General features: G+C 33.5%; 1 protein-coding gene across 1 annotated transcript; it reads right to left on the bottom strand.

The window, feature by feature from the left end:
• Positions 1-3740: 3740 nt before the first annotated feature.
• On the bottom strand, positions 3741-24368 carry LOC129224461 (uncharacterized). The gene is made up of 3 exons (XM_054858914.1): positions 24118-24368; positions 18531-18718; positions 3741-4636 (listed from the first exon to the last, which is right to left on the bottom strand). Exons 1-3 carry the CDS (start codon positions 24366-24368, stop codon positions 3741-3743), a joined length of 1335 nt encoding a protein of 444 aa, XP_054714889.1.
• Positions 24369-25608: the final 1240 nt, after the last annotated feature.

Genomic DNA, 25608 nt, shown 5'->3' with positions numbered 1-25608 from the left:
AAATGTATTTGTATACAACTCCCCCCCCCCATTAAATATACAAAACACACCGCAAAAAATATATCAAAATGTATAATTTAAACTGCATCATAAACTGTATATTGGAATGTAGCTAAAAACATTGAAAAGAACAAAATGCAAGAATAGATAATTTCAACATCAACATATGTTGTATATTGGAATGTAGTTTCACAGTCAGAATTAAAATTATTGCAACAGGAATCCTTCATTGTTCAAAAGGTAACTTATTTTGGTTTTGAGCAGTATCGCATTTATATAAAATAGCATGTTAAAAGCTATTGCTTTTATTTGTTATGAATATATTCTTTCAAATTTAATATTATGCTTTTTTTTTAAACAAACTACCAATGAATATAAAAACAAAAATAAACTCAATTTTACAAAACATTATACCTTATTTTAAAAACTAAGTCAATTCATGCATTAATTTTGGTAAAGATCCAGCCATTTAAAAAACAAAATAATATTTCTGGTACTTGTTCTGCATTTAGCTCTCAAGGTAGTAAAAACAAAAGAGTATTCTAAACTGTATATTGTAAAATGGAATAATAAATAATAAATGAAATTTCTGAAATAAATATTTATAGAAAAATGGAATGTTGCAAAAGTTTGATCTATTTAAACAACGTTGGGATCAAAGGGAAAAGCTCATGAAAAATTTAGAGGGTTTACATCTCTTTCTACATAGTTAATTATTTTTTACTAGAAAGGATCTCTAAAATGAAGTTACTAAGGCAGTTTTAGAAATTTAACAGGCACTAAAATTTGCATATTACTCACATTATTAACATGATTCTTCGAGTGCACTTCTTAAGCTCTCTGATCAACAAACAAGGTAATTTAATGAATATACTAATAGCATATTTAGCGGATACAATACATTAATCACAAAAACTGTTAAAAGAAAAAAATGTAAATTACAGGTTATGAGTAAGATTGGAAGTAAATCTGTTAACAATCCCTAATATTTCAAATATCCTTCAGGGACAGAGCCAAAATAAAATTGCTTTTTTATATTCATCTGCATCCAGTGTTTACTAGACGTTCTAGAACATCAATATTAATTAGATGAATAGCGCACTAGTAAAATCGTGTGAAGAACTCTACCGTTTTAGATTTTACAAATGTTCTTTTAACACTATGTGTAAGAACAAGGTATAAAATACTTAAAATTTCAAATATATACTGAATATTATAAGGATCGGTTTATAATATATTTAAATGAACAGAAACCTGGTTTTAAAACAGTAACTCTTTTTGTACCTTGAGTATGTATGCCTATGAATTACTTTCATTGCAGATCTTGAAGCATGAAAACGTATTTTAACATAAATCAATATTTCAGTTAAGACCATTAACTCACTTGATTCAATTTTGCCCAACCATTCAATTACTGTTCCCTTCACTCATTGGTTGAGCCACAGCACTGTTTACTTCATAATCATCGCATCTTGAGATCAAAACTCTTACATGTTAAGAAAGTTGCTGTAGGCAGTTTGTTGTGGCAACAAGCTTGACGCTAATCCTACGACAACCAATAAAAATTAATTCTTTAGGGAGAAAAGTAATGATTAAAGTCCCAATGGTCATAGGCGACTGAGTTCCTGGAGGGGCAGGATTTTTTTTTTTTTTTTTTTTTGAGCATGCTTTTTTAAAAAAATGGTGTACAGATTTAGAAAATAGATACAGGAGAGTACCATGATGCCCATTTGAACAATTCATAATTTATACACTTGATAAGAAATTAAATTGAAGCACCCTTTGCTTAGGAATTTCAAAGACTCATCTAATCCCTTTCAAGGACTTGAGAACAATTAAAATTATTTAATTACAAGCAGTGCAGAAAACGAACAGGAATAGAGGTGGTGTTTTTTTCCCCCGTGCTGAACAGATTAACAATATGCAGTATAAGTAAAATAGAAGCAAGCAATACAAAAGAATTTCCAAAATACTGCACTGCATTTGGGATGAAATAAACAGCAAGATGTGAAACATGTGAGTCACAAAAATTTATCTCAAGTACTATGTTACAAAAGCGTGAGAACCATGATTTTTAAATTTTTGATGCAGGATGAGGCGAGGAACTGAATTTAACATATTTCGGCATTTATTCTTCTACCCCCTCCAATTTGCTACAAAATGTTTAAATTTATGGTTTGTATCCAGACTTTTCCAAAATTTTCAGGGTTTTCAAGCACTTTAAAATGAAATTTATTTTTTCAAGTCCTTCCTTTTTTTTTGGTAAGGAACAAATCATGAAATTTTCTTGAGTTGGTGGTCTTCAACAAAGCGGGTTTCCTAAGCTATATAGCTTGTTCAGTTTATAGGCAAATCCGCTTTTTTTAAATCTTTGTTTCAGTTTCTAATTTGTTGAAATAATCCTTGATTATTTCAAGTATTGCAGCTGAATACATAATTCGTTCAGTCGATATTTTCACTTATATACTTGTCCTAATAGCTTTCAGTTCAAAGTAGTCGTTTTCAACACATTTCAGCATTCCAGTGACCGTTTTACTACTTGTAATATATTGTACGGATTTCTCTCCCCCGCCTCCTCCCCCCCAGAAAAGGACAGTCGCTATTCTCTGCATTTTCGCTTCTGAACTATTCAAAAAAGAAAAAAAAATCATGATTTTTTTGTTTTAAGATTTTGGAAGGTTTATTGTTACTACGTATAAAGTCCTCCCAAGACTGGGGGGCATTGCCCCTCTTCGCCCCCCCCCCATAAATCCGCCTATGGCAATGGTAGTTAATCTGATGAAGATGATTCTTGATTATTGACATCACACAAAAATGAATGTGTGAATGAATCACACAAGGTTTTGCATCATTTTGGGAATGAAAAGTAACCATTCCCCTTGCCCCTCCAAAATTATCTATCTATACCAGTGGTGCCTAACCTATGGCCCGCGAAACTGACCCAAGTGGCCCATTGTTTCGTTCAATGTTACAAATTGAAAAACATGATTAGTGACAATGTGACAAATTTGGAGCCAAATATTCAGAAATTAGTTTCTGAAAGATGTACATTTATAAAATAAGCATTAACTAATAAATAACAACAATTATTGGTTTGTAATTTTCTTTCCTTTTCTACATTTTGTCTTGTAATTTAGAAAAGAATGAAATATATTGAAATTTTACATGTGTTCTGGCTTGCAAGAATGATTTTAATGTGAGGTGCGGCCCTCGAGAAGAAAAAGGTTAGGCACCACTAATCTGTACAATTAAAAACTGTGCACATCTGTCTTTTTGTGTGTCTCTCTTTGTAACCTTATCTCCTCTAGACTGAATGTCTACCAGGCCAATACTGGTACCGTTGGATAAAGGAAGCCAAGGAGAGGCAGTTATGCCTCATTTCACCCCTCTAAACCTTAAGGGGGCAGATATCCAGGATGTTCTGAGGACATCCAGAAGTAAAAGCATTAAAATAATCAATTATCGGCATTGAGCCACCATGGGAGGCAAAGGGGGGATGGCCAGTGAAGTGTACAGGGAGCAGAGCCCTCTAGTACCCTAGTAATAAATGCACATTTAACATTCAGGGGGAGATGTTATTCAAGATTATTTGGTACATAAAGAGTTACTACATAATATGGAAAAAAATTTCAACATGGAATCCAAATCAAAAACAAAGTTGAAATAGTGAGAGAAATGCACGAAATTATCAAAACAATCCATGAGCAAATTTGGCTCCTATAGGCATCACAATCTACAATTCATTTCTGCAAACGGAATTTAAAAATCTCCTTCTCTGGAACAGGAGCAGTCAGGTAAAGCAATTTTGTAACACCCCATATAGAATCTGTTAGTATTGTAAATGGCACCACATCAGCGCGTGAACCAACTTTGTTAGGAACTAATCCAGTTTTGGGGAACTGAATGTGGCACTGACTAGGTTTTAAGGAGCGACTATTGCTACGAAGGCTCAAACGGTACACAGTTTGTGGCTGTAACATCACTGGTCTCTTGAGCAGGACTTCGGTCTCAAACATTGGCTTGGAGCTTGCACCAGGAAGGCTAGTAGTGATTTCGGTAACTTCTGCTAAGTTCAGCTCAAACACAGTTGTGTTCACGCTACCTGCCTCACTTATAAGAACAACATAATTATTTGATGTTAAGAAAGATGTGACAGTGACTAAGTGCACACTAATCAGAAAAAGTGAGTGATCTGCGAGAAATCGGAAGCAGGTGAAATTGCTGACGTTATCAGCCAGGCAATCCAAATCGATCAGCTTCAAACTGACACGCTTGGCATAATCTAACAGGTGTTGAGTAACAGAAAAACTTTGCCTGGAATGATAACTATTTATTTCAGCATGTAAGAACTGAGGTAAAGTGTGCATTTCATCACTGTTTATACTACGAGTACAAAGATATTTACGAAAAGGTACCATAATCTCTACGATACTTTCCTCTGTTAGAGGCTTATTTTGACGACAGCATTCCATCACTGCCCAACGAAGTAAGGCGTTCACAACACACATCTCCCCGTCAACGTTCAAGCTATAACTAGAAATAACAGCCATGACGGACTCTTTGTTGAGGTATTCAAATCCTTGACTTCGAAGAACAACACATCCGGTCCCAAGTATAATTTCTAAGCATATATTACCTTTAAGAAAAAAGAAAAGATTTAATTTCTTGTTTTCCGATAATTCAATACCCAGAATTTGAATAAAAAGATAAGGACATTTTATCCAGCAATTCATAAATTTTTGACAAATACCATTCCAATATAAAACATACCAGAAAAATATGTTTTAATCTACAAAACTACTCTAAATTAATTTTTTATGTTAATATGACTTTCGATGCGGTATGTGTTCCAAACTTTTGGTAGCATAAGATTTATTTTGATTTTCATTACTACTGCAAAATATGGCTCTCTGTTTAACGACTTTCAAGGGACCACAAAAAGTCGTCCTTAAGTAGAAAGCATCCTTAGATAGAATGCTTTTAACACTACAGTGGACCATCTGGGATCGTGAAAAGTTGTCGTTAAGTACAGAAAATTGTTAAATAGAGTGTCATTAAACAGAGAACCAACTGTATTTCTTAAAGTTTATAAAACCCAAAACTCTATTTAACTCACTGGCGGTTTGACATACGAGCGGAATTTCACCTGGAAAAGGTCACCTTGGGAACATGGCTATCTGCTCGAAATGGTCAATACTTTTTATCTTGAAATTTCCTCCCCCTTTCGGAAGGAGATAAAAAGCACTTAATCCCTTTTGACCCGGACGTGCTGTCAAAGCTCAACCCCTTTCTTTTCAACGCGTGTCGCAGGGAAGAGTGGAACTCCTCCAGACATGCTGCCAAGGTCCGTCCCGCCCATTTCTCCCCTCAACACGTGTAGCAAACGAGTTGAATTCCTTTCAGCCAGTCGTGTTTTACTAATCACAACTTTCTGTAATATTTATGAAGTAATAATCTAGATTTTAAATCTCTGGAATTGCTATCTCCTACTACTGCTCTAAATTACTATTCACATATTTTATTATTGAATTTAACTACTCATATTCAACATTTATAAAACAATATTTGGAACAAGTTATTTCAATATGAAATAGCTAAATGCATTTAGTTATGATTGTAATGTTTTGCATAACCTGAAATGATACGTAATAATAAAAAGCAATAAAGGAATTCCCTCCCCCCTTCCGCGCAATAGCAATTCGTTGTTTCTCTTTTAACGCTGGGGGAAAAAAGCACTGCAAATTTATACATCTATGCATACTTTTTACATACTATGTTTGTATATGTATATTTTTTTCTTTATTAGTGCATTTTTATGTTTCGAATCTCGCCATATTTGAGACTAAGTGATCGTAATAGCGGTATACCTAGGCTTGCCTTATTTCCGAAATGTTCAACCAGGACCCCCCCCCCCCCACCGTGGGTATTTCAAAAGGTACACACCTTGTCTGGTTTTCAGAGTGTTTTAGAAGGTAGTTTATTCTCAATGCTATGGATAAATGATTACTAATTATCAGCCTAAACCAGGAATAATAAATGATACATGACGCAAGCAGATACATTTAAACAATTTATTTTGTAAACGTTAATCTTTTGAAGTTACTTCAGCAAGAAATGAGGAATTGAATTTTGAACAATATTTACTTGTTTATTGCATTGACTAGGACTTTTTTAGAAAGTCTCTTTTGTTTTAAATCTTTTTGTAAAATTCCTTACAAGCTAATCCGATAGTAATTTTACAGGTCATAAATTACAAATCTGTACCTCAGAGCTAAACTAACGTGATTCACATACGCTACTTTACAGGAGAGAAAAAAATATGTCATGTGAGTGCTATTTTTGAAAATATGTAAAATATCCGATATTTTCAATCAACGCAAACTAATGTCTTCAAAATAGTAAATGCATCCTCAAATCACTCTTTATTTATTATTATAATATGCAGACTTAAAATTAAAGTTTCTTTAATTATTCATATCTAATATTCCATTTTACATTTTAGTCAATTTTAATAGAGTTAATATAGCGTTAGCTGTTCTACTCATTTGTCTTCTGTTAGCTACTTTTACACAGTTATATGTTCAGAAAAAAACAATATGCAACAGTCAGGGGCACAGTCATAAGACATTTTCTTTTGTTCCAACCAATAGTTAACATTTAATTAGGTACTTTTAATATGCATTAAAATTGTTACATTACTAATAATTTTATGAATAAAAAAAATACATTATTTTGTTATATTAATGTGTAATAATACATCATAAAACTATAGTGCATAACTTTTTGGGTATTTTTAATAATAAATGAGCTATATTACTATGATTAATATAATTTTTATACTGAAAATACCGTAGTTGGAAAAATAAATATCGAAAATATCAAAATATCATGATATTTTCAGAACAAATATCGGATATATATCGGCGAACCCTAGCAGTAATAAACAGAAAATTCAAATTTTTGGACTTACGTCAGCCTGGCTACGAGGAACAGAAATGAAAAATTTATTATTTTAAATAATCCTTCACAGTTGATTATTTTTATATTTTTTGGTCATCTGTAATGAAACTTATATTTTACCGAGACGTGAAGTAAACTGGCCGGGACACTGGATTTTTGAATGAAAATCGGGACTGTCTAGGATCCCGTTTGAAAATCGGAAAACAAATACTATATCCAACATTCACTGAATTATGGCGTATTTAACAAAGCTATTATTAAAGAAACACTGACAATCACATGGGATCTAGTATGGGGCGCCTCGATGAGAGGTCTCAAAAGGACAGTGTAACCTCCCCAAAAAATTCTCATTTGAAAAATGTGGAAACACTATTGCAACATTGAGATTCTTCTTTCAAATTTTAAAAATTGTTTTTAATGATGCATAATGTTGCTTCTCATTAGATGTTATGTAAGTATGATATAATGTGCATGCTCATGTTTATCATTTGGAAAAAGTAGAACTTCATTCGAAAATTTGAGAATCCACCTCTCCCCCCCCCCCCCCCTCTCATTTTATTTCGGAGTGCCCCTGCTAGTAGTTAAGACCTAAGTGACCGAGCTAGGTATCAAATCAAAGTTATGAAAACACAATTAAAGCAAAAAATAGTAAACAACGAAATACTTTTAAATTAGAGTGGTAAAAAAAAGTCGCAGCAAAAAAGTTGTTAAAATAATTTTACGAATTTTCATCCCCGTAAAAGGTTTATTAATTAGTATGAGGCATGAATTATGTATTCAGCTTGTCCACGAAAATTACGACATGTAAATCACATGTATTTTGCCATTTCACGCATCTAAAGATTTTTTTGTTGTTATTTTATGGTTAATATTTATTTATTTAATTTGATAAGATTTAAAAATAAAAATCGAAAAGATTGATTTGTGAACAAAGATTGAGAGGTAAACAAAAAGGTTAACTAAAATCCATGTTTTATTCTAAAAACTTCAAAAAACTAAAAACTATGTTTTTCATTACATTATCTGGCACTAAAAAGCTAAAGGGCTTCCCCCGTGTATCCTCCCCCTCTCTCTCCTATCGAATGATTCCTGACATGAATTTCGTTCTAATTTCGGAATAATATAGGGGACACGTGCCCTCCCCCCCTGACTCTACGCTTATGCTGATCACTCCCACAGGGACTTATCCGAAAGGGAGAGGGACTCGATATTATTTTTCCCCTCCCTGAAAGACTAAAATTTCCCAAACTCCTCCCCCCCAAATTTTAGCGATGTCCCCCCCCCCTTTTTTTTGCTGGCTACGCTAGTGCGACTCACTTGAGCCTCTGTACATATTAATTTGAAGTATGATTGCAAATGTACATGTGCTATGAATATTTTTTTTCAATCTTCAATTGCAGTAATACTTTATTTTTGTTATTATCATTTATTATTATTTTTTTTTTAACTTTGTCTCTCGCTCTATATACTCAGCTATCTATATATCTGACTATATTTATCAATCCATATCCATCTATATAAATATAAAATTCAAGAAAATAATTTCTATGTCTGTATGTTATCAGTTGGAGTGGAGTACACGTATCCCTCGCTTTAAATGCATCTCTAAATGTGTATCTATCTTATGGTCTCTATTTATTGTTTAAGTTCAAATGACTTAAAAACACATTGAGTAAAATAAAAAGTGCAACACAAATTGAAGATAGTTTAAAAGTATATTTTAAGAGCTCAGTTTGATTATGTTTTAACTTACATACATTTGAGTATACAAAATATTCTTAAGCAATCAAATTATAGAAGCATTTCCATGAAAATAAATTTATTGAAAAAGAAAAAGAGAAAAAATACATTTAAAGTTTTACACAATTAATTTTAGAATGCTTGAGAAGTATGGTAAATTTTAAAACATGGGACCGCACAGAGACCAACATTACACTCTTCGCACTGAAATCTTGTTTCTCGTCTAATGTGTTTCCCGTTATCATTTGTTTTACTGCCACAAACAACACATTTCCTTACAGGATATTGTTTACTTGTTGAGTTATTTGTAACATAGGAGGGAAAATGCCTTCCGGTCAATCTCAAGATCTTTTCCGATGCTTTTACCCCTACGCTACGATTTGGCACACATTTTAGTTCTCCAGAATGTTCAATTAGTCTTTCAATCAGGCGAAGTCGAAAATTTACATGGGATAGAGTTCCACCGTTCTTTTTAAAAATTACAAAAGCGTTCCAAACGGATTGACTCAGTAAGTGCCGAAAGATTTTTTTGTAATACTTCCTTTGCTGATCTCTTGTTATGTTGTAATAGGATAGGCATTGATCAGATCTGTCCACCCCACCCATTGTCGAATTGTACTCATGCACCATTACGGGTTTAGTTTTGATTCTATCATCAGCGCCAATATTAACAGTATCAGCATTGTGAATTGTGCTGAGCATGCATACTGTCTTTTTATCTTGCCACTTCATCACACACATTTTTCCTTTCTGATATGCTACAATTTGACCTTTCTCTAATTTCTCTTTTTTTCTGATCTCGGCAGGTAAACCTTTTCTGTTTGCCTTCATTGTTCCGTAAATATCGGTTTTTTCCTTGATTAAAAGATCGGCAAGCTCAGGAGAAGTGTAGAAATTGTCTGTAACAATTGTATATCCTTTTCCTAACAAATCGTGTGCAAGTGTCATGACACTTTTGGTCGATAATCCAAAATGCGCGTAAATATCTTTGAAAGCTGTATCCTTGCCAGTGTGAATAATAGAGTTCCATATATATCCACTTCTGGATTCGCAGAGCTCATACATTTTTATTTCAAATCTCGCTCGCTTGGTTGGAATGTATTGCTTCCAACCCAGCAGCCCATTATATGCTAGCAAAGATTCGTCGATTGATAGTTCCTCCTCTGGTACATATGCCGATTGAAAATTTTTCGTCAACATGTTGTGAATGTCATATATTTTTTTCAACTTAGGTGTGGGATAACTTGCATCAATAGTTTCGTTATTCACAAAATGAAGAAATTTCATTATCAGAGAAAAACGTGTCGAGCTCATTACTCGACCGTAAAAAGGAGTGGTTAATGATGGTCGCTTTGACCAGAACCATCTTTCTACGGGGTTTTGGGTGATTCCTTGGAGTAGAAGAAGTGAGATGAATCTATGCATCTCCTCTGCATCTGTTTCTTTCCACTTCAATGATCGGGATGAAGGTGTTAGATGAGCAGTCTCTAAGTACTGGTCGGCATATCTGTTGGTTTCGATAACAATGTGATCCATTATTTGGTCATTAAAAAATAATCGGAAATATTCTAGTGGATCTCCTTCGTCATAAAACGTGGCTTTGATTCCAGGATCTCCAAGAAAAGGAAATTTAGGCGGTGCACATCTCTTTTCTGAACTATTCACTTTACACCAGTCCCTAACGTCATCTATGCAAACCTCATCTTCCTCTGATTCATACTCCGAGGAACCGAAGTCTTCCTCTGATGATTGGATCAGACTTTCTTGATCTGATGCTGAATCTGAATCCATTTATATCGTTAATTTAAACAAACAAGAATATATAAACTTTGCAGATAGCTGGCTAGCAGACAAATGCGTACGAAAGAGCATTTACGCGTCTTATATGTTGTTGGAGAATAATGGTTGACTACATGTCAAAGATAAGCATATAAAAGAAAAACACTCAAGTATCGTCAGCCGGAAGAAATAGGAAACTTCACAGAAATGTGTCATAGAACGCAAAGCATTTCACTCAAAGGAAGTATTTAAATGCACTTTGTTACTTTTCGAGAAATAACACATATGGAGGGCCCCGTAATTCACAACGTGAAATGTAGGCGGTGCACTAGCAGGGATAATCTTACTAGCTCCTTTTTGTATTTTGATATTAGGAAGTGAAACAGAATGAAGTAAAATACGATTCTGGACAAAGAAATATACTATCCTTCTACAAAAGTCTTTTAGAAGTACAATGCCAGAATGGGCATGCATTTTGTAGGTTTTTTCATTAACCGTAAATAAAATGTGTCCTTGAAGCTATCGAAGGCAAAAACTCTTTTTCGTAAAACTAAAAATAGTGTATCTTCCAGATCAATGCCATGAGTGTAGTACAATATATTTTTGGAATAAAATTTCTGCTAGAATTTCTTCCGTTGGTTACATGGTTTTCCTTTTTTCAACATATTGTCATTATTATTATTTATTAATCGTTTTATTTTTTGATCGTTTAAAATTTTGCTTAAAGAATTGGTCTCAGAGATTTTTCTTTGATATTAACTACGAGCAAAACCGTGGCTTGAAAATTAAAACAAACAAACAAAAAAAAGCGTTTAACTGGAGCTTAAACAAAAGTCAAATCAAATAATTACTAAGGCAGTCATTTTATTGCGCTTGTTGGGAAAGAAGCAAAATATAGAAGTCAAAAAAAAAAAAAATAAATAAATAAATAAAAAAAAGAAAAATATGACGACTTTTCGATTTCAATTTTCTCCGATTACCTTTCAATTTTCATTAGACTAATTAAAAGCGCTATTCATTTAAACGCGCGATAAAATGAAAGTTCCATTTACTTTTCAGAAAAATCTGCCAGATCAATAACCAAAAAAAAAATAAATAAATAAATAAAAAAAAAAGCACTTGTTACAAGAAAAATTCCATTGAAATGTAAAATATTCCCTCAAATCAACTATTTATCGCTTTTTTCACTAAGAGACCCATTTACCGGAATGCAATTTCATTCGTAACTAGGTATCTAAGCGTTCAAAGTTGAGTAAAAAGGCTCATCTTTGAAAAATCCAAATTCCATAATGAACTGCTGAGTAAATTGAGATATATTTTCTTAGAACTAGGATGTGTTGTGTGTGGGGGGGGGGAGGGGGTTCCACATTTTGCAAACCTTTTATCAACACACAATCATATTTCTGGATTGCTTAAAATGAAAAGATATTTGGATGATAGCTAACTTTTATTGTAATGGCATTAAAGATTTTCTTATGCGAAAATGTAGAAGAAGGTTAAGTTTTCAAAATAATTGAAGTTTTTGAGAAAATTTATTTTTTTTTTGAGTCAAAAATTATGGCTGAATTTCCAATGATTTTTCTATAAAAATCAAGGTTTTATAATTATTTTTGCTTAAGTTGTTCCAAGGAATTGAAAGATCATATGACTTGAATCAAGCAATCGCACAGATTAAATAGTGATTTTAGATAAATATCAGGCTTTGGGCAAATTGTGATCAATGAAAATTCTGGATTTGTTGCTTAATAAAGTACAAATAGTTAAGCTCTGCTGAAGTTTTATTTTAATTATAAAACGGTTTAAAATTTTATTTATTTTTCTCTATTTATTATTATTCCTTTTTTTACATAAAAGAATAGTTATAAATTCTCACTTACCCATTTCCCCATTTCCATCTTCCTACAAAATACTGTAGATCTTAAGCAACTCCATAGAAATTTCCTTTACTAAGAGTCAGGTCCCATTCTTCTGAATTTCTTCTCCCTCTCAATGAAAAAAATTCCGAGGCTCTTTATTTTTTATTGAAAAGAAAAAGCTATAAACGATTCAATTTTTGATTTTTTTTTTTTTTTTTTTTGAAAACTATTCATTTTCATATACTTTTCCATTTTTAATAACAATAAAAAAAAATATTATTATTGTTCTTTGCTAACAACTGAAGTTTTTTTTTTTGTATAAATGTTAACACAATGGCCTGGTGTTGTGCAAAATTTTTGCTCTTACTATATATTTTTTATTTAGTTTTTTTTTACTCATACAGAATTGAAATTGTATGCTAAGAGATAAATGTTTGTTTTTCTTTGTGATTAAAATAATTATAAGCTGAAGTATTAGACAGAATCGGTGAATTTAAAATGTTTCTGATATTAATGATTGAAATTTGCGACCAAAACCCAAGACCAATCAGTTAGAGTAAATGAATTTGAAAAAATATCCCCTTTTTTATATTTTTTATAGTGTGTTTTGAGTACAACATCTGCCTAAATGTGCATAAAACGCGACGTAAGTGCACATAAAAGTTGAAAATTGATCTTTTACGTATACTCTTTGGTTTTCTTTACAGCATTGTGATTTTATAACACTTAAAGTTCCTAAATTATATGTTAGTGGCGAATAAAGCCGTAACTATAAATTTATTTCCAAAAGGATACTTAGTTTGTTTTTGTTCAATTTGAAATCTCACGGCTTTTATTTATTAATTTATTTGAAATGTAATTGAATGTCATTGTCGTCGATTAAATTATGTTGCATCCATTTACAGCACAATCATTAATTAAATGTAAATTTTAAGCTTAGAAGAAAGAGAAGTGGATATTTCATTCTTGGAATCAAGTTTTGCTTTTAGCAGATGCTTACAATAAATAGCAAGGAGGTTTGCTTAGAAATCTTTGAGTTGATGAGAAGGATGCACTGAACATTGAAACCTCAACCTGATGAAAGGGTATTTGTTTGCATGTGTGAATACAGAAGGTGGGCCCGTGCGCTCTGGGGTGCCGCTCTCAGGAGAGGGGAAAGGAAACGCAGGATTCTACGCCTTGGACCATTTGACAACGAAAATTCAGTGTCAGAAAAATACGTGTAAAACGCTAGCGACGTGATCTTGCTACGGCGTGATAAGACGTGCAAAACCGCCGGAAAGTTAAAACAACTTGTAAGACATATTTTATTTTTTTTACTTTAGGGAGAGGGTCATTTTTTCCTAACTGAAATGCATATTTTCACTAATTTTTTTTTTTTCTTGAAGAGAGAAAGATAATAATTTTGTTCTAATTCTAAAGCATATTTTGTGTCATTTCATTTATTCTTTTTTTTCCAGAAGAGCGAGTTCTGAGGGAGTCGTCGTCATAATAGCAGGATATTTTTTTAAATCATGTCATGGAATACGTTTGTAGCTTGTGTAAATTTATGTGTGCACATCTCAGTTAACGAAAGTTATTTTGAGGTGGTGAGAAAAATTTGAAAAAGCTCAATGGACTTTTTTCACACTCACTGGCACAACTCTATGGGTTCAACTAATACCTAGCGCATCCAGAAAGTAAATTTTCCAATGTTTTCCCCTTTAAAGTAAACGTAATTATCTATTTCAATTGCACATATGTAACAGATCTCTGACACATAATCATATGCCAGCTGGTAGATGGGGATCCAGAATTTTTTTTAGGAGGGGTCAAGTTTTAATGATGGGCGTGTTATACCTCCTATTTAAAAAAGTATCAATTAAGCAAGGGGGTGCAAGGGTCATGGTGCACCCCCTCATAAGCTATAAAACACCCCCGCCCCCCAAAATAAGACCAAAATCCTTTCAAATTATCTCCCCCCCCCCCCCCTTCTACTTCTAAAGCTTTCAATGGCCCAATCTGTGCCATGGATCATATTCAAATTTCCATCAAAAGTCATGTTTCTTCATGTAGGCAAACAGGCTGATTGCATTACCATAAGCTTTGAATATGTGAGATAACAGCTGTAAAAGAGTTGGAAACATTCACATACACATTTTATAGCACACACACAACACAGACACGCAACATGTGGTGTGAGGTGGAAGAGTACTCTGAACAAAAAAAAAACATAAAGCTCGTTAGAGATGATTGTTCTTTTGAAAATGAACAAAAAACTCAAAATAGCAAGTGCCCAGTAAACAAATCCAATCAATCTTCTGAATTATGATGCACTGAAAAGAAATATTCGAAAGGACAAAGCAAAAAAAGTTAACATTGACTCTATATGTTATTTTTGGGGCCATAAAAACTTGAAGCTTGATACTAATTCTAATAAAAATCATTTCATGGGGGATCAGTGGACCCTTTGACCCTTCGCTGAATCCGCCCTAGCCAGCGGGACTAGAGCCGCTATATAGACAGGCCGACGCATCAGCTTAAGTTTAGCCATTTTGGATCGGATTTTTCATTGTTGCACTGCTTGGGTTACCACAGCACAGTTTCGGGATTCACCAAATTTGCCGAAAATAATACTTTATTTCATAAACAATTCACGTTCCGCTAATAATTGCTCGCATTGAACAATCACCAAACGCGAACAATCGCCAGAAATTACAACCAATCAAACTCGCGCTCCGATACAAAAAGGCTGATCTTAAGCTGATGCGCTGGCTCGTATATATAGGGGCCTTAAGCGGGACAGGTCCCACTACATGCCAGTAGCGGTGGCCAAAAATGGAAGTTCTTATTCCTTCTTCCATGGACTGCGAGGTTTGGTTAGTGACAAAGTTCTTGAATGCACAAAGCATTGCACCAACTGAAATTCATCGTCAGCTCTATAGGGGGTCGAACGTCATGAGTAAGCAGATGGTGCGTCGCTGGTGCAGGCAGTTTTCCAAAGGTCGTCCATGATGAAGAGCCCAGTGGGCAACCATCCTTCATTGATGATGATCCTGTTGAGCTTGTGCGGCAGTGCATGATGGGGAACCCTCACTTCAGGAATAGGGAGCTGACATTTTCCGCAGATATTGTGATCCTTATTGCACGAGATTGTCACTAAACACCTGATGTTCAAAAAATTGTGTGTCAGGTCGGTGCCATAAAAACTGACACCCAAACTCAAAATTAAACACTTAGGAGCAGCACTGATATTTCTGCCATGGTATCACCATGACGGCAATGAGTTTCTCGAAAGGATTGTCACAGGCGATGAGACTTGGATTTCGTACTTCACCCAGGAAACCAAGCAGCACTCAATGTATTGGCGGCATAGTGGATCTCCAGTGAGGAGGAAATTCAAACAGATGCTGTGAGCAAGGAAAGTGATGTGCACTGTGCAGTGTTCTGGGACAGGAGAGGCACTCAGCTCATTGCCTTCCTTCCAAGTGGTGAAACAGTTAAGGTTGACCATTACTGTAAAACCCAGCGGAAATTGCGATGTGCCATTCCAAACAAGAGGCGTAGAATGCTTATTGCAGGTATTGTGCTCCTCCATGACAATGCTCATCTGCATATGACTTGATGCACGGCAGCTGTTTTGATGGAATTTGGATAGGAGTTGTTTGAGCATCCACCCTACAGCCCTTATCTTGCTCCCACCGATTTTCACGTTTTCTTGCACCTCAAGAAATTTTTGTCCTCCTGTAAGTGTTTTGTCAATGACAAAGAGCTGAAGACATCTGTAACACGCTGGTTCCATTCACAGACGGCTGAGTTCTACAACAGAAGGATACAAAAGTTGATCCAACGCTATGACAAGTGTCTCAATTTTGGTGGTGGCTATGTCGAAAAATAGCTAAAATATTGCTGTTCTTGTAGCCAATAAGTATGTTCCTGAAAGTGTGTTTTTTTTTTTTCAAATAGGGAAACTTACTTTCTGGATGCGTCTTGTATTATATTAAATTATAGTATTATACTATTTAGGGTGTTTGAGCTAAACAGGATATTTATTACATTAAAATGCATTATTATGAGCATTTTATAAACTTGATTAGATAGCTTTAGTCTCAGTGTAATATTAAGTTTTCAATGTAACTGATCTTTTTGTGACGAAAACTTTTTCTAACTTGATAACATACCAGAATTTTAACACATACTACAGAAAAATGGACAGCTAAAATTTAAAACTTCAAAAATAGGCAAAACTTTTAATCTAACTGAAACATTTTTCATTACAAATATTGTTACTTACATCAAAAAAAAAAAAAAAATCCAAGAAGTACAGAAAAAATCCAAGGAGTCCAAAAAATATTAAGGAATTATATTAAAACTAAACACACGTGTGCAACAGCACATTACGTAATATTCACTTTGAATGAGGATGAATCAATCTATTTTTCTAACAACAATGCACTAAAAGTACTGTACTTTGTCATGCATGCCAAGTCAAATGTATTATTTCCAATATTTTCACATCTGATAAAAATTAGAAAACAATTCTAATACGTTTTACTCCAACAACAACAAAAATGAACAGTATTTACAATGTATTATTCAATGGTTTTCTGAGTGAACAATAGATTACAGAGTCTCCTAATACAATAAAATAATTATTTTATTATGCTGACATGAAATTTTAAGTATTATGAGAGAGATGTTCTACACAATATACATATTGAAGTGCAGTGACTAACAATTTAATTTATTTTTTATAAAAACAAAAATAATTTCACTTATTATCTATACTAATAATATAAAGCAGTAGAGTTTGTTTGTTTGAATATGTTAATCTCAGAAACTACTGGTTCGAATTGAAAAATTCTTTTTGTGTTGAATGGTCCATTCATTGAGGAAGGCTATGGGCTACATAACATCACGCTATGACTAATAGGAGTGGAGCAGCAATAAAAAATGTTACGAAAACGGGAAAATTTATATTATAATATAAAATGCTTGGAACGCAGAATATGCATAGCCACGGTGGCTCGATCTGAAAATGCAGGCTTTGCAATCCAGTGGGTGTAGGTTTGAGTCAGTCATGAGGCAAATCTTGAGTGTAATTTTCAGAGAAATTTCTAAACAATGCTAAAAATGTGAGAAATATATATATATATGTATACACAGTGAAGCACCGTTTATAAGTTTTTGAAGGGACTGCACGAAAAAGCGTACAAATGAAAAAACGTATGTATAAGTTAATGCGTATTAGACTCTGCAGGGACCAATTTTAAAAACGAATAATTGATAAAAAAAAGTATAAAAGAGAAATGTATAAAAGGTGCTTCACTGTATATATATCTATACTTATATTATAAAGACAGAGGACGAATTTTTGTGTGTTTATATGTTCGAGGTAATCTCCGGAACCACTGCATCTATTTGAAAAATTCTCTCACTGTATGAAAGGTGCCTTTTCACTGAGTAACATAGGTTATAATTCAAAAAAAATCCGATAAATAGCTCTTTTTTATTCCAATTTAGGCCCAAATTTCACGTAAATTGCCTATTATTGGCTATTAAAGGGGTGAAAAATTACTTGCACATATTAATATTATATATCGTTGAAAAGGGTAGAATTTTCCGCGTTCTAAGCAATTTGTTTTGATGTTCCAACTTCATTAAGATGGGAGAAATTTGCGTTTTTAGCTAGAACTCTTTTAGGCTTAGCTGAAATTTAGGCACTACTTTCTTCATTAAATCTATCAATAAAAAGTGAAAGAATTGTCCCAGTTTTCTTTTTGACACCATTGAAAAAAGCGACATTATTTAATCCGGAAATCTCTTGACCAATGGTCGAAAAAATTAGCTTCTATCTTCAAAGGAAAAAAAGTTACAAGCGTTTTTAAACCAATTTCGAAATATGTCATTTCGAGTCAGGTTGTCAACTATTTTATTTTTACGTTTCCACGGTTATGCTTTTTGAATCCATTGTTTATTTTCTCAGTTTTCATTTAATATCTTAAACTTATTTTATTTCATGTTTCTATGGTTATGCTTTCAAAATACATCTTTTGCATTTTAATTTCTTAAAAGTATTTTAATATCTGTCATCAATGGTTGGAAGGGTAATTTTGCATCAAAATTTTAAAATTTTATGTATGTATCCTTCTTTCCCTAAAATCCCCTTCACTAAAAAATAAAATTATTCTCCTGTTCTAAAAAATTAAATCTTACCTAAAGGACTTAATGTATAAGTGACAGCTTTGCTATATATATAGCACACATTAGTAAGATCAATATGATCTTGGAGGTAATGAGCACATTTTTGCACTAGAGATTCCATCTGATACTTATGAGCAGCTTTCAAAAGATCAATTGCTTCTTTCCAATCTTCCAAAATTGCATCACCTAAATACATGTACCTAAAACAATAGGATGCATATATTTTAGTGTAAGATTAGAATTAGTTTTATATAATTTATATTTAAAATAACAGAAGAGTTTTTTTTAAAAAAATTTGTATTGTACACAAGAAAATCATTACAGAATTTTAAAAACAACAATCCATGTCAAATTAAAAATTAAAAAAAGCCCCAACTGAGTCGCAACTGTAGAATCAAGAGGGAAAATTGAAAATCCTTTTAAAAGCCTTATACTATTAAAAATCAGTTTCAATTATTTTATTTGTTAAGAAATAGAAACTGGCAACAGAAATAAATTTTAAATGACAGCCAACAATGAACTTGGTGATCAATCGCGTAAATAAAGGCTTAGCCGTTATTAAAATCTGCTTAAAAAAACATTGTAGGCCAAGTTCTATGTAAAATGGAAGTTCCAAACATATTTTATCAGACACGTAAAAATTTTTTCTTTATTTTGGTATTAAATTTTAAATATGTTTTCACAGCAAAAGTCACGAAAATCCTTTTAGAGGTTTCTAAATAATATCTTAGTTAATTAATGTCATCCAAAGATGCAACCTAGCTAAGAACATTCTGGATCAACTCTCCTTTCGAAGTAATTTTTTACTTTCAAAATCGGTCCATCCGTTTAGGCACTAGAGTGCCATAGACAGATACACAAACACACACATACACAGACGCGTCAAACTTATAACCCCCTTCCTTTGTGCATCAGGGGTTAAAAAGAGGTCAGTGAAACATGGCACCCCTCATTTATTATGGGGTTTAAAAGCTATGAACTCTTTCCATTTTTGTCAATGTATTTTTTTCATTAGACATCAAGTGGAATCTCAAGTAAAATTTTCTGAAGACGGTGTGACATTTTCGGAAGCTCCTGCTCTCTTTCCCTTCCGTAAAAAATATTTAAATATGCATACAAAAATCATAAAAATCATTGGGAAAAAAACATTTTAAAACTTTTTTCTTAATATAATTTTTCAGTTTTAGAATGTTGCAAGACCAAAAATTTTCGGAAACAACAACCCAAATTTTTGGAAATGTTGGAAATTTTGAATCACGAACATCCCTGTTAGAAATGGACGCATTCCATTTTTGTCAGTAGATAATGTTATTTTTGTCAATAGCCATGGAGTCATTTCATTTTTTTAAATACATAGGCCATTTTTGTCAATAGCCAAGGACACATTCTATTTATCTCAATAGGTATATTTTAGATTTAAAACATTAGAAGAATTTTAAGAAAATCATGAGAGAATTTAATGAACAAAAAAAAGGTCAAACATGGTCTACTCATTTATTATGGAGTCTCCTAGCCGTGGATTCATTCCATTTTTTTCTTTTTTTTTCAAATAGATGTGCTATTCTTCTCAATAGCCATGGGCTCATTTCTTTTTTGTCAATAGGTATATTTTAGATTTAAAATATTGGAAGAGCTATAAAAAAAACTTAGTTGTACTCAAGCAAATTATGAGATAATTTAAAGAACAAAAAAAGATCAAACATGGTACACTCATTTATTATGGGGTCTCCTTGCCATGGATTGTTTCCTAATCATTCTTCATGTAGCTTTTGTTTTTAGTTGATACTACACTTTTCTCATGCTAAAAGTGGCATAACTTTGAATTTAAAAATGTGGTTAAAAACTCTGATTTTCACAAGATGATTTTTTGGAACAAAGTCAAGGAAAATGACTAGGTACAAATGAAATTTTTGGAAACACAATTATTTAATTCACGGTGCAACGGTGCCTTCTTACAGGGATCCCTCCCGTTTCTTTCATGAATAATATGTCTAAACTCTGCCTAGCTTTGCCCAATTTGGTCAATTTCTGGCATCACTACTAAGTGCACACTGCTGCCCTCCAATTTTTTTTTTTTTTTTTTTTTTTTTAATACAAGCATCCTGCCTCCTGTATTTCTGTGAAGATCTCTCATATATGCATTAATCTGATAGCAGAAACAGCAGCAATGCTACACCCATCGAAGATTCTTTTTGAGTTTTGCTAATAATTTCTAAATTTGCAAGATTTTTTTTTTTTTTTTTTTTTTTGATTTTTGCAAATTTTTTGAATTTCAAGTAGAAAAATACAACTGAAAATGAAAAAGAAAGCAAAAGTAAAAACATAAAAGGCAAATAAATCTATGGTCTTCAGAGGCCGAGAGAACACAGCATTTAGTACGGTAGCTATCTGTGCCTCAGTTTTCCATTTAATTTTGAAACTTTTCAGCCTAAGTTTGGTTCACAATTTTTAAATTAAGAATTATTTTTCATATACATAAGAAGTGTTTGACTTATGGCTAGCCTAATGCTGATTTATCTAGCAGATTATTTTTTGGCTGAAAAAAATTCTGCTTTTGGTTACATAGGAATAAACAATGTAGATGAGTGCAAACTAGGCTCGACTTCGCATTGGACATACCAGATTCACCCACAAATATCTTTTATGTCATGAACCAGTTCCAACATGCATTACATGTGATGTAAATCAGACAGTGTTGCACATTTTATGCAATTGCCCAAATTTTAATCTAATTCATTATAAATATTTTAATCATTTTAACCCATCTTTGAAGGAGTTGCTGGGGGAGCCACCCCATCGAAATTTGTACTCCTTCCTCCAGGAGATTGGATTCTCCTTTTTAAATTAGTGTTTGTCACGTCATTATGTGATTTCGTCCTTTCCTTATTTTTCAAGATATTGTTTCGTCTATTTTGTCTTTATCTTCAAATTGTTTATATGTTTTTAACGCATATGTTTTTATCGGCTGCACTTTTTTAATACTAGTACTTGAAGTTTTATGCTTTCTTCTTCAGAATATGATTTTATTTACTTTACTCTTGAATGAAAAATAAATAGCATATAATAAAAAATCGTTTGGCGCAGTATAGCCCTCAAGGGCTTTTGCGCCATAAAAATCAAATCAACCAACCAACCAGCAAACTAGGCTTCAAATAGAAATGAATGTTGAAATGAATGTTTAAAATTTCAAGCACGGCTACAATTTACAATAGATTAAAAATAACACAGGAGTAGAGTTGTTTATAGGAATTTGTTGTAGAATACTTTAGCATCTATTAAATAAACTAATTTGAAGTTAAAGTATGCATCCAATGGTAATGGGGGATACTTTGATACTTGAGCTTCTAGCACAATTGCAAAATTTTGGTAAATTCTGATAACACCAGCAAGGCCGAAAAAATTTATTTCTGATATTGTTACTATGAGCAGAGTACTGAACCTGATTTTGTTAGACTATAATAATGCAGTACGGGTGAATATACCGTATTTTCCGGTAATAACGCCACGGCGTCAAACTCGATTTTACTTTCTCAGCAACAAAAGTGCGGCCAATAACTCGGTGCGGCTTATAAATAGTAATTTGACAACAAGTTTTATCCATTTATTTAAAAAGAAAATGTAAAATAAACCCGTGTGCGGGGCAATTTCCACCGTACTAGAAACCTACCAGCATGCTTGTGTTCAAATAGAACTACCGGTCAACCGCTCTTAACTGGTTATCTTTTCCGAACGTGGCTGAGGTGCTAGGGGGCGTTAGCATCTAGCCTAAAGTCTGAATGAAAATTGTTATACTTTTGGCAACAGTTCAACTACTAACTAACTCCATGCTTGTTCGTTCTATGCTTTTGCTTAGATTTTAGAAGTCACACGTGGAATTAGCCATACGCAATTTGAGTTAAAATTTTTCAAAATGTCTTCGATCAAATCTACGCGCCGAAGTTATACGGCGAAATTTAAATTAAATGCTGTTGCCCTTGCAGAAGTAAATGTAAACAGGCAAGCAGCACGGGAGCTGAATGTTGATGAAAAACGCATCAGAGAGTGGCGTAAACAGAAAGATGTGCTGATGCAAACGCCCAGAGAGAAGCGTGCTCAACGCCGCGGTCCTGCTGCAAAGTGGAAAGACTTAGAAAGTGAACTGTTCCAATGGATTGGAGACCAAAGGAAAAACGGTCGCTCTTTATCTACTGTCCTCATTAGAATTAAAGCAAAGCAAATGGCGAAAGAAAAAGGTCTCGACGACTTTAAGGGTGGACCTTCGTGGTGTTCTCGTTTTTTCAAACGAAACAAACTGAGCATGAGAGCTCAAACAACCGTCAGCCAAAAATTGCCCAGTGACTGGGAACAAAAGAAAGGTTCCTTTTTGAAGTTTGTCAAAGAGGAAATTCAAAAATACAATTTCCAGCCATTCGACATAGGGAACATGGATGAGGTCCCTATGTCATTCGACATGCCTTCGTCAAGAACCGCCGACATCGTTGGTGTGAAGTCTGTCCCCATTGTAACAACTGGGAATGAAAAAAAGTTTTACGGTGGTGCTGTCTTGTTTAGCCTCGGGAGATAAACTACCTCCCGTTGTGATTTTTAAAAGAAAAACAATTCCCAAGGAGGATTTCCCGAAAGGAATAATAGTGTTATCAAACGAAAAAGGATGGATGAATCAGGATGTAATGCAAGAGTGGGCCCATAAAAGCTGGCGCAAGCGGCCCAATTCCTTTTTTCAGAAAAACTGTCTGCTCGTTATGGACTCGATGAAAACGCACATTTCGGACGAGACTAAGAAATGTCTCGCGGCCGAAAAGACCAGACTCGCGATTGTGCCTGGTGGGTTGACTAAGTTATTGCAACCTTTGGACCTTTCAGTGAATCGCGCATTAAAGAGTCATGTGCGTCGATACTGGGAGACGTGGATGTCCGGTGAAAACCACACGTTTACAAAAGGCGGCAAGATGCGGAAAGCAACTTTTAGCGTTGTTTGCGAGTGGGTCCTAAACGCTTGGAATAGAATTCCAAAAGAAATGATTCAAAAAGCGTTTAAAAAGGCTGAATTGGTCATTACTGATGGACTTGCTACCCCTAATGTGTCTTCGGACGATGAGACTGATTCAGATGTTGATGAACCTTTGCCGCACGATATTTTGGAAATGTTCCATACAGATTCCGAGGACGATGATTTTGATGGGTTTTCAGATCTGTAAATTTGTTTTCCAGATTTATTTTGTATATAGTATTTTTTTTTTTTGTAAATAAATATTAAATGTCATTGAATGTAAAATGATTTTTAATGGTACAAGGTAAGTGGTCGTGTTTATTTACTGTTATTATGTTTATTGCTAAACATTTTCCTAATTATCACCTCTTTACTTTGATAATCTTGCTTCTGAGATAATTTTTAAATAGAGCGGCGTTATTTTCGGTGCGGCGTTAAACTTGCTTTCTAAACAAAAAAAAATACTTGCCTGCGGCGTTATATACGGTGCGGCGATATACCCGGAAAATACGGTAGGTACACAGCAACCTCAGATAGCAAAGCAAATAGAATCCACAACAAAACAAAACATAATAGAAGATCAAGTTATTAACAGGTTCTATTCTTTACCTAAGTAACTTCTTCAGGGTCGAAGGAGTCATGTCTTGCAGAACAATTTCTTGAGTTTTTTTCTCCAGAAAGTCACTGTCTAACATGCGATGAAAAACTATGCTTTGAGCGGCAAGAACTGTACTGTGAGCTGGAAATCTCCATACAGTGCACTCCTCTGTGATGATGATGGTTATATCACTGCAATGTTCATTCATAAATAAAGTTGCTCCTGCTCCATGAACAGGAGAAGGTTTAAAGGTGTGGCTCATTTTCTAAAAGAAACTTTAAAAAATATAATAATGAAAATCAAATGCAGTGAAATCATATGATATTAAAAAAACATGTAGTTTATATAATTAGTAAATGTATTTTTATTTATTTATTTATTTATTTATTTATTTTTTGTGCAAAAGCACCTGATTTTACATCATGGGTCTTCATGTATCGTAGATACATGAGATTAGAGCTAAAAACTGAATTAAAGAAACTATGATAACAAATTTTAAAATGTATAAATTTTCAGTAAAATTACAACAAAAGAAGAAGGAAATGTACAAAAAAATGAAATTTAATAAAATCTAAAATTTTAATGATTATTGTTTAACTGAAATAATTGGGGCCCAAAAAGATTTTCACAAAATTGAATTTTTCAAAAATTTACAACAGCAGAGATTAACACTTTGCAAAACTAGGAGAGTTGATCTTTAATGGTGGCAATACTGCTGTAAAAACACCATGCAACAAAATCAAAGAATGTTCACATGTTCATACATACTTTACAACTCAGCAAAAAGACGCATCCTTCCTATGTTACACTCACGTGGAGTGACACAAAAGAACTGAGTCTTGCATTAGCTTGTGGTCTAAAGTAAGGGTTGTCAAAATGTTTTCGAAAGAAAATTAGAAGTTGAAAAAGCTTGAATGTGCTAGAAGTTGTAAAATAAGAGTGTTATCAAGCTCTTCAAAAGGATTGCAGAGAATCTGCATTGCCATACAGAACAGTTAGAAAAAAATCTGCGTAAACGTGCCCCGGTCTACCCTACTAATTTATTTTTTCTTATGTATTAATTTATTATTTTATTCATTTATTCATATTTTGCTTCATGATCGATTAATTTCTTCATCTATTCTTTTATTTATTCTTTCATTTGATCAAAAAGATGTTTAGTTAGCACAGGAGTGACCCCCCCCCCCCCCTTCAATAAGGGCAAGGATGCACCCACCTAAATATCGCAAAGATCCCCCCCCCCCCAAAAAAAAGAGAAAAATACCCCTCAAAACACCCATCTAAAAATTTCAATGGTGCATTATGTGCGATGACCCCCCCCCCCTCCCTAGGTGGGCACCCCTGGTAAGCAAATAAAAAATATTTCATTATAAAAATATCTTATTTTTCACTCTGCCCCCCTAAAAAAAAATGCAAATTTTCCACTTTTTTTTTTTTTTTTTTTTTTCAATGCAAAAAAAGTGAGCTTATAGACAAAAGGTTATCCAACAAAAGCAATGAGG

The sequence above is a fragment of the Uloborus diversus genome, chromosome 6 (genome assembly GCF_026930045.1).
Source record: "Uloborus diversus isolate 005 chromosome 6, Udiv.v.3.1, whole genome shotgun sequence".
Taxonomy (NCBI): Eukaryota; Metazoa; Arthropoda; class Arachnida; order Araneae; family Uloboridae; genus Uloborus; species Uloborus diversus.
This window is presented reverse-complemented; position numbering and strand designations above follow the sequence as displayed.